The sequence below is a fragment of the Manihot esculenta genome, chromosome 4 (assembly GCF_001659605.2).
Source record: "Manihot esculenta cultivar AM560-2 chromosome 4, M.esculenta_v8, whole genome shotgun sequence".
In the NCBI taxonomy this organism is placed as follows: domain Eukaryota; kingdom Viridiplantae; phylum Streptophyta; class Magnoliopsida; order Malpighiales; family Euphorbiaceae; genus Manihot; species Manihot esculenta.
Window position 1 is genome coordinate 32,351,289 of NC_035164.2, and position 11,499 is coordinate 32,362,787.

At 27.7% G+C, this 11,499-nt stretch overlaps 1 protein-coding gene across 1 annotated transcript; it reads left to right on the plus strand.

Moving 5' to 3' along the window:
- The first annotated feature begins 7,859 nt into the window (after nt 1-7,859).
- Nucleotides 7,860-8,600, plus strand: LOC110612795 (thionin-like protein 2). Its single transcript, XM_021753597.2, has 2 exons — nt 7,860-8,227; nt 8,355-8,600. Exons 1-2 carry the CDS (start codon nt 7,942-7,944, stop codon nt 8,420-8,422), a joined length of 354 nt encoding a protein of 117 aa, XP_021609289.1. The 5' UTR covers nt 7,860-7,941; the 3' UTR covers nt 8,423-8,600.
- The last annotated feature ends 2,899 nt before the right edge of the window (nt 8,601-11,499 follow it).

The window sequence follows — 11,499 nt, forward strand, 5'->3', positions numbered from 1 at the left end:
AGAAGGGGAAGTCTATTCCGTTGAGGGAGAGGGTATTTAAGGAATTTAACAGTTGAAATTGAGGGTAATTTAGGAAATTGGGAGTTCCAGTTGGGCTTTTGATTGGTGAATTAAGGGAGGACACGAGACATGGGTAGGAGTTGTTACGTTGCATACGAACACGCGAGAAGTGCTTACGTTGCAAGTCACACATAAGTAAAGATCTGCTGTTGCAAAAGTGAATCTCTTGAATCTAACTGTAGCGTCGAGACCAACAGGGCGTTGCCACCTCAACATGTCATTCCCTTAATTGCTTGTACCATAAAGCCCGCGGTTCCATTCTCTTATAAGCTTGAGGCTTCTCACTGAGTGTTGTAAGAAATAGGAAAAATTATTATTTATCACACGTAATATCAAAAAATATATTAGTTTGATTTTTAATTTTAAAAAATATATAAAAATATTATTATAGTAAAATTTATTTTTGAATACATTAAATATTAAAAAATATAAAAAATATTTTTTTAGAAAATATTTTCGTCAAACATAACGGAACCATTATTAATTAAAAAGAAAATATGAAAGCTGTTAAACTATTATATTATTATAACAAAAATTGAGGGGAAATAGTATAGGACAGACACAAATGCGTGCATGACTTTCAGTTCCTCTTATTCTGAAGCATTTCATTTGCGTGATTAATTTGTTTGGTGTTGGCTGTAATAAGAAATTTAATTAAAAAATCACTTTAATCATTATGTTAATAGAATATATATTTATAAACATATCATAATTACATGTGAAATATTAGCTCCTTTTTATTTTATATTTATTTTTTTATTTTATTTATTGATATAAGACCTCACCATCATCACCCTTCTGGGGTAGATGTAAAACATATGATAATAAATTTAATAATTATTAAATTTTTTGAGTATCAAAAAAAATATAAAAAATATTTTTTATAAAATAAATGGAACATTAGAGTTTCATAAAAAATAATTTTTATAATATAATAATTATTTAATCATAATGGTTTCTATATAAATTACATTAAATATCTAATTGTGTAAGTACAGTGATTATAATAATAACATCGGCGTGGCTCCTCCGTTTTATATTTAATTTTTCCGAGGAGGTTTTGTATTTAATTATTTACTTTTTTTTTCTTTTATCATGCAACTTGTATAATTAAGACTATATTTTACAATAATTTTAACAATAATATTTAATATTTTAATTAAATAAAAATACTATTATTTAATAATCGAGAAGAATGAATTATGAAAAATAATTTTTTAACACGTTTGAGAACATTGATGGTCGCGGCCTACTGAGTTTGCTTCTCTCCAAATATAAACAAATTTAATTTCCATGAGAGTCTTAAAACACATGAATTTTCATTAAAAACTGAATTGAAATGATCCCACGGATCGTCCTCAGATGATGGGAGCCAAGATACCATTCTTAAATCAGATTCAAAAATCGAGTTGAAATTAGAAATCCAAAACTGAGATTGATAAACCTTTATGGGACAGCTAAAATCTCAGCTTTATTAGGGCCCATAACCCTAATAAAGTGGAAACTATTAAAACTTGTATAACACATGATTCTTTATTGATTCTGAAGAATTTCATCTCTGAATAATTCGTTTGATCCTTTATTTATTGTACTATAAACATGCATGCATTTGCTTTTCATAACATAAAGGGTGAATAACTGATCAGCATTCAAGCAAGCAGCTGCCAACTTTGCCTGTCATCCAAAGAACAAGTTGAATGCGATCATTAATACACTACAAGAAAATAAAAAAATTTCGTAGTTATATTTTCATTTTTTGGTAATGATAAAATCTTACCATGAGAAAGTTGAAGGCAGCTTTCGCAGTGAATTGGGACGCCACATTGATGAGAACATTGGTAGGTGCAGGCCATTGGAATGAGCTCGTTGTTAATGCAGTGTGTATAGCAGACGATGTAACAGTCACTTTGATCATCTGCAGTTGCCATCATTTCTTGCCTCCATAATACCACAAGAATCATTACTATTCCAACCATAGCAAATCTTCCCTGCTTCTCCATCTCTCCTCCTCTCTATTTTTAATATCTTATTCTATGACTGTGACTGTGACTCTGGCTCCTTAATTGTTATTATTATTATTATATATGGAGCATTTTGTTGATTAGTAATTGCAAGAGACATTCTTAATGGCATGATTTAAGCAGGTATTTACTGCTGAATGCAGCTTACATGAAACATTACATGCATATAATGAAATCAATAGCAATATATATTTATTTATTCTTTAATTTGCTTGTGCTCGTACATTTTTAATTAATTTGTAAATTAATATCAATTCTCACAGTAATTAGCAATAAATTAAGTATAATAAAAATTACTTTATTTATAAAAGTAAAACTTTATTAATTCAACCAATTAATAATTAATATTAGTTATTGTTTTCTTCAAAATATAATAAAATTACTCTTTTTGCAAAACTAAAACTTTATTAACTTAACCGGTCAAATCATTAATTGAGCCATATTATATTATTTTGTATGCAGTAAAATTACAATTTTGATTATTTTGTGATTTAATTTATTAGTTAATTCATTTATCTGATTTAAATAATAACAATTCTTAGAATTAATATTCGACACTTTTATTTAGAAAAATTCTCATCAATTTTTTTACAAAAATTAATTATATAAAAAATTAAAAATTAAAATATTATGTACCTCCCTTTCCACCGCCAATCAACCACATTATCAGAACAATCCATAGGAACAAATACCCAAGTCTAATTTCTTATTAAGGCATCATATTCTTCTTTCAATGCTTTTAACCAAAGCGGTTTTAAGATGGCTTGTTTATAGGTATTGGAAATGGATTGAGAATGAGTAGTTGAGGTTTGAAGATTGAATAGAACTTTGGAAGTAAAGATACCATTTTGAGAATGGATTGTCATTGCATGTTGACAAGTGGAAGGAAGTGGAGAAATTGGAGGAATTGATGGATTTGCGGGTATAGATTGAATAGGAACAGGAGTTGTATTTGAAGAATGAGGCGAGACATGGGATGTGGGAGAGGAGATGATAATAGAGTGTGAATTACTTGTCGAAGATAATTCTGGACTTGTAGTAGGAATAATCATGGATTATGAGAGTTGAATAGCATATGAATTTGTACTTGTAGAATTATAAGAAAACTTTTGGATAAAAGTAACATTATCCCAACTAATTTGGGGCAAAGAATGATTGTATTTTGAAAATATATCAGAATAAGAAAATTGTGTTTTAAAGAATAAAACATCACGAGATTTACAGGATCATAACACCAATAACAATGATGTTTAATAAAAAAATGTAAATAAACACACGGTGTAGATTTTGGTTATAATTTATTTACATTATATGGTTTAAGCCATGGATAACACAAACGCCCAAACACCCTAAGTAAATTATATTTAGGAGCCTCTGAAAATAAAACTTCGTATAAACTTTTGTTATGAAGAATTGGCATTGAAAGCCGATTAATGAGATATGATACATATTCCAATATAAGAACAAGACCAAAAACAAGATGGAAGAGCAGCTTGATGTAGTAAAGTTCTAGCAATTTCAACTATGTGTCTTGATGTCTCTCAACTGTAGAGACTCGTTGAGGAGTATACGAAGGAGACACCAAATATTTAATCCCACGTTTTGATAGAAAAGTAGATAATCCCTTAAATTCACTTCCCTCATCAGTATATAAAGTAATAATTTTCTCACCAAAATGACGCGCCTAAATGTATTTTGAATATCAGACTTATGTTGAATTGGATAAAACCACATGTATTTTGAATAATGATCAATAAAGGATTGAATAGGTGATGGTCCCATAAGTCACTCAAAACAATTTCAAGTGCTCCATGACTAGTCACAATATGATCAGAAAAAAGAAAATGATGCATTTTATTAGAGCAACAAGAATTACAAAATGGAAAATCTTTACAATCTGAAATAGAAAGAGCAAAGTGATGAATAATATGATTTAAAGTACGATGATAGCAATATCCCAATCGATGATGCCAAAGAGAAACAATAAATGCCATTGTAGTTATCGCAGACCAAAATTACTCTCTTCTTCAGATCCTTCACAAAGAAACGAGAGGGAAAAAACTCTGATGGATTTTCTATTTGTAATAGAAAACTTAGAAATAGAAACTAAATTGGTTTTAATTTTTGGAGAGTACAGCATATTTTATAAAGTAAAGGCTTGAGATAGAGAATGAAGAAGAGCAATACCAGTATGAGAGATCGGAATTATATTACCATTACCCATGGAAATAGCTATTGATCCATGGTAATCATGCATAGAGGTCAAATTTGCAACATCATGGATGGCGCCAGAGTCGACAATCCACGGCTGATTGAAAGAACCCAACCTGCAGACATTAGGATGCCAGCATGTGAAGGAGGACCAGTAGGACGCCATAAACGCTGAGCATTTGAACCAAGAGGACTATTAGAATGCTAGGAACGACCAGAATTTACACCAGGAGATAAATTAGTGTTACTAGAAAAACGACGTTGACTCTTAGATGAGAAGTTATTGCATTGAGCAATAGCAACAGTGGCAAAAGTATTTTTAGTAGTGGCAGCATGATTAAGAAAAACCTCATGATCAAGTAGTTTTTCATACAGTTCTTCATAGGTGATGGCAGTATCACGAGCACGTATAGCAGTATAAATTTTTTAAAATTCAGTCCCAAATCTACTTATGATTTTAACAATAATTTATGCATTAGATATAGGAGAACCGACAATAGCGAGCTCATCAATCAAGGAGCGAATTTCATTTAAATATTCTGCAACAGATTGAGAGTCACAAGAACAACGAGAAGGTTGATTGCGAAGACTGAAAACTCTGGTTTGAGACTTATTTGCATAGGCACGATGCAAGGAATCCATGCTTGCTTAGCTGAAGAAGCAACAACAATTGTAGAGACTATTGATTGCTCAACAGAAGTAACAAGAGCATTTTGTATAAGTTGATCCTGACGAAATCAGAGAAGGTAAGCAGGATTAGAGACTTGTTGATTGTCTTGAGTAATTGTTGCAGTAGTAATTGGAAGAGAACCATCAAGATGCCAAGAATAGCATATCTATGTAAGAGCATGAATATTTGAGCTTTCCATATAAGAAAATTAGAACGGCCACTGAGTTTGATGGGTAATTGAGAGGCTGGATTAAATTGAATAATAATGTTGATTTTTGTTGTATGATTATTGGCATTGTGCACCACAATAGAAATCGAATGAGCCATGAAGAAAATAAAGATCAAAAGCTTAAAGAAAAAGGAAAAAAAAAAAAAAAAACTCCTAAGAGATGACTTTTGATACCATACAAAGATTTGAGAAGGATAGAAAAGTAGTATACATAATAGATTATGAAGAGTGCTTTAAGCACTGCTCATAACAAAGTCTTAAAATGACTCAAACAAAATAATTTAAAACAAATAAAAATTATCTATCAAATTTAAAAACTTAAAAACCATAGCAGTAGACTTCAAATTCTTAATATTTATCCTCTTTAAATCTTAATAATAATAATAATAATAAAGTTATTAAAAAATAAAACAATGATATAATAATAGTAAAAAGTAAATGTTCATTAATTAATCAATAAATTATTTAACTGTATATAATTAACCATGATTATAATTTAATTGTGATAATTTATTGATAATTAATATTATCATTAAATAGTTATTTTATTAGTTAATTGCTTAGTGTACAGTATTTATTAATATTAACAATAAAAAAATTTACTATTTAGCTCCTCTATTAGAAAAGAATTCATTGGTTGATCCTTCCATTTAAAAAAAAAAATTAAAACGTTATTGGTTAAGTATTGTAAAAAAATTTTAAAATACTCTTGATGTAGATGAACTAATTAAGTTTTTTTGAATTTTCTATTTATCATTTTTATTCCCTCTTGATTTAGTATTTTTATTTTTATGTAACACAATCTTATTGTTAGGAATTTTTTTGTTTACATTCTATAAATCTATTGAAATCTCATATTTATACTAGAATCAAGATAATTTAATAAAACTCTCAAATTCAAAATGAATTTCTAGATCTATAAATTTATATTACAGCAAATTTTTTTAAAAAAATAAAAATTTTATTGAAAATTATATTTATGTATGATAAAAAAAATTGTGAAAACGAGATTCTAGCAAAGCATCGGGAGAGAGTGTCATTGACCCATTCCTACTGCTTTTTTGATTTATCAATTCCCATCTATGAATTAGGGATCCAATTCGCTATCTTGCGTACGAATTCATATTGTGAACGAGGATTTTAGCCCTTCCTTGTTGTTTTCCACCAAACCGTAACCATTTGTCACTTTGATTAATTCATCCAACAATTTTTTTTATTATTTTAATAGCGGTACACTCTAAAAAAATGTAAAGGATAAGCTTGCATTCTAGAAGCAGTACCTTCCCACCACCTTCATTCCTACTGCTCCCTTCGGTGAGAAGTTCCCTTCCCTTTTCTAAAATGCTTAATTGGTCTGCCTCAGCAAATGTTAAAAATGGAGCTGCCCGCTGTTTGGCTGACCCTCTTCTTCCCATGCAGGTTGGGTTGACCCAGAAGTAAAAAAGAAGGAATGGAATCACTGGAGAGTTTTCTGCAGTTCACACTTGGGCAAAGACGACTTACTTTGAAAGCGGAAATAGGTTTCACCACTTATTTAATGATTATAAATACAATAAGTAATCCAAAGAAAAAAAAAGGCTTATCGTTTTGATTAAATAATTTTTTTATAAAATTGAAAAATCAATAAATAAATTTTTCTAAATATCAAAGATTCAATAACAAAATATTTAATAACTGAAATCCTATACTAATTCTGTTTATTGATTTTTATGTCATGTCTTTAAAGATTTATTCTGTTTCAAGCAATATGCAGCTTAATCATCATGCATAAAGTACTATTTTATATACATCTATTAGTCCTAACATGTAAAGTTTGTACTTAATTTAATATACATAAATTATAAAGTTGCCCTAATTAATTATATATTTATGTTCATTTCATACTATTAATCAATTTGCGCCGATCAAAATTATAACTTCAATTTAGTATATAGAAAAAAAAGAGGTTCAATTTATAGTCAACTTATCTTAGAGTTATTACTACTCGATCATTTTTATGTTAAAGTGTAAATCACCCCTTAAGCATGTATAACCATGTCTCTATCATGGTAAAATTATTTTTAAATTATTAAATGAATTATCTAATTTATTAATTTAATTATATACGTATTAAATGAAATTCATGAAAAAAATTAAAAAATAATTCAAATCTTAAACTAAAAAAAAGAGTAGAAAAAAAAAAGTTAAATTAATGGCCATAAAAGAAAAGACTTGCACATCAAGAGGTAAGTGCTATTCAGTAAAGATAGAAAAATTAAGAGGGTTGTATTTTATTTTTCAAGTATTTACCGAATTTTATTTTATCATAATGGAAGAAATAAAAAAAGAAAAGAAATAAAAAATAAAAAATGAAAAAATTAATTGAAATAAGAAAAGTAAAAAGAAAATTAATTATGGAAAGAACATTTTTAATTAAGGAAAATTTATTCTAAAATGGAAAAAATATTTTTAATTAAAAAAATTATTCTAACCGAAAAAGAAATCATAAACATCCTAAAAAATAAATAAAATAAGAAAAGAAAAAGAAAAAGAAGATTAAATATGGCAGGTGAAAATTAAAATATGGCAAGCAAAAAATTTATTTTTTTATTTTTTATTTTCATGGTGAATGTGATTCTATCATCAGGTTGCCTCGTATGTACATAGGTCTACCTATATAAACCCCTGCCTAGCTAGAAAGAGGTGCCACTCATCCCTTTTGTTATAATATCCTTTTTCTCCTAGTGATCTAGAAAGAGAAACTGAAGAAAATGGAGGAAAGAAGAGCTAGATCTCTTATGGTGATTTTTGTGGTGTTAGGTATGGCTGTCGGGCAGTCTGCTGCTTCATTCGGCGGTTGCTACAAGAGCTGCTTCCTTAAATGTATAATTACTCCTCCCGGTAATTCTCCCATTTCATGTGGCGTTAAGTGCTTGAAAGATTGCATCATTCCATCATCCCTCACCACTTCAACTGCCAAAGAGCAAACCCATTACTTCTGCAACTTTGGTTGTGCTTCCTCTTTGTGCACCAACTTCAGCACCAAACAAGACCCAGGTAATTAAATTACTAACTAATCATCTCTCTCTCCCTCATAGATACAAGTGAGAAGGGGTAATTTTCTTTAATTTTTATAATTGATATAGAATTAGTGGGTTGATTTTGTTTGTTTGTGGGTTGTCAGGGGAAGAGAATGTGGCAAAGTGTGTGGATTCTTGCTCGACCAGATGTTCCAAGAACTTCTCACCATGAAGATCTTAAGAGGATTGAAGATTTGTGGGTTGGTGTTACTATGAATGAGTATCAGACATTTGAAAAATGAATAAACCCATGATAGATCTTGGATTAATTTGTGTTTGACTTCTCATTCACATTGCAAGTTTCAAGAAAAAGAAAAATGAAGGATTATATTAATAATATATTAGCAGATTCAGCAGCTGTGTTCTTGATTCTACTTTCTACTTCTTTTTTTTTTTTTTTTTTTTCATTTCTTTATTACCAATTTAAAGTTCACAGGTTCGCATGTTAGAATTATAATGTTGTGCATAATATTCTTACAAAACACCTATCTTCTTCTTCTTCTTCTTTTTTAAACAAACACTTGCCTATTTCTTTTTTCTTTTTCAAATTCAACTCGCCAATTTCTCTATATATAAATAAGATCTGCTTGATATTTATAAACTTTGCACAATTAACAGTTTAATATTTATTGATAAAAAATATGACTGAGAGATATTATAGGTGCACCAATTCTCAATTAGGGTTTCGCTTTCCTATAATACTATTATGTAACTTAAATATTTTTACGTATGGTGAAAAATTGAGGAAATGAGTTGCCACATTAACAAAAGCGGAGAATAAATAAAAAGATGTACTTGCACGATCTACCCTTATTAGGGGTCCACTTTCTTCTTAATTTATAATCCAATTTATAATCCAATGATTTAGGCAGGATTGTGCATAATTTTTTAGGGTTCTGAATTGAGATGAAACAAAGAATACTACCATATTGAAATCAAAAAAAAAAAAAAAAATTAATGTTGCAGATACTGAACCGTAATAATATTATTTAACTATTTAGTTATAATTTTGGTTCACAAATTTTTTGTGAACCGTACTAAAATTGTACTTGAACCATACCGAATACCGAATAATCAATTTTATATATATATATATATATATATATATATATATATATATATATATATATATATATATATATTGTTTAATAATTTTAGTGATATTATGATTTTATTATATAGTTTTAATAATATGTTTTATATTTCATACAGTTTTAATATATTCTTATAAATTATATTATTAAAATTATATGATAATATTTTAAAATTTTAAATCTTAATTTTATAATTTATTAAAATATATATATTAAAAAATCATAAGTAAATAAAATAGTTATTTATGAGTTATTTGAGACTTACCTTAATAAAATATATAGTTTATTGCCTATATATATATATATATATATAATCTCTTTTTTAATTATTTTTTTATTTAATATTATCAAACTACTTTTATGAGTTAAAATATTCTTATAGCTTAAATTCAACTCTCTCTTTAATTATTAAAAAGTTATTAAAAATATTATAAAAATAATCATATATTCTAATTAATTATTAAAGATTTCTAACAATATGATTTAAATAATTTAATTAGTTAATTATAGCTTATTCCTATCTAATTAAATGTGTTACATATATATGTATATTAATATTAATACTATTATTGTTGATTTATTATTATTATATTTTTATTATTATTTTGATGTTAGTTATTTACTATTAAAAAAAGTAAGAATGTTACAATTTTATTTGAAAAAATCAATATTTGAAAGGGAACCGAAACTAAAATCAAACTAAAAAATAATTAAAATAAGAATAAAAACTGAACTGAAATCACTCAGAACTATTTCAGAACCGTATCAAAATTTGATTTCAAGTATGGTTCATAAAAATCAAGGAACTGTAAGTTTGGTTCCGGTTCTTGTTCTTAGTAAGAACCGTATCAGAATTAGAACCAAACAACTTTAGATTTAGGTTTGAAATAATGGGTACGAGAAAATGAAGGTGTTATGTATCTTTTTTACTAAAACTTTACTTGAGAACTAGTACCAGCTCTCCTTTTATTTATTTTATGTCTTGTCTTTAAATATTGAGAAAATTACTACTTCCTTATGGTATGGAGAAATTCACTACTTGATCTCTTGATTTTGAAAATTATATTAAAATGTCCCTAACATTTTAAAAAAATCCACTAGTTAGTTTTTCTGTTAATTTTCGATGTTACGTATTTTACTATTTAGTCCTATAGTTTTAAAAAAGTTATTAGTTGGATTCTTAGTTTTTAAAAAGTCTACTAATTAGTTCCTCTGTATCATAGGCATGTTAGACTTTTTTATAATATTTAACAGCTAAAATTAACAAAGAGACTAATTAGTAGACTTTTTAAAACATCAAGAACGTTTTAATGTATTTTTCAAAGTCGACGGACTGACTAGTGAATTCTCCATATCATAAGGACTAAATAGTAATTTTTTAAAAATATTTATTGAGAAATCTATTCCAAACAATATGCAATCTAATTATCATGTGTTCATGGATCAATCAAATTATCACTTCATACGTATCTATTAGTCCTAGCATGACTTAAGATGGAGATAAGTTGCCCTAATTAATCATATATCTATACTCATTTCATGTCATTAATCAATTTGCATCAAAGAAGGAAACCTAATTCTGCAAAGATTCTAAGCTCATTTTAGCACATAACAAAAAAAAAAAAAAAAAAGAAAAAAGTCTCACTAGATTTCTAAACATGCATCTTTAAAGTCCAATTTATGGTCATCTTACCTTATAGTCATTACTATTTAGTCATTTTCATATCAAGATATAAATCACTCCTAAGTATATATAACCACGTCTCTATCACATCAAAGTTGCTTTTAAATTACCAAATAAATTATCTAATTTACTAATTTAATTACATACATATCAGGTGAAGTGCATTAAAAAAAAAAAGATAATCAAGTCCAATTAGCTATAAGAAAGGAGGGAGAAGAAAAAAATTAATTACAAACCCCTAAAAAAGTTGATGTTACAAACATTTGGGAGTAGTGAATTTTATTTTATAAGAGTTTGATATGAAATTACACTATTACCCATAAATTTTTTTTGCAATATTTGGCCCCCTCTCCCTCCTGCGCGCAGGGATCACACAAAGCTCCATTTCATATGTATTTGTTAGTCTTAGTATGCAAAGTTTATACTTGACTTAAGGCGGAGAAATTATGAAGTTGCCCTAATTAATTATGT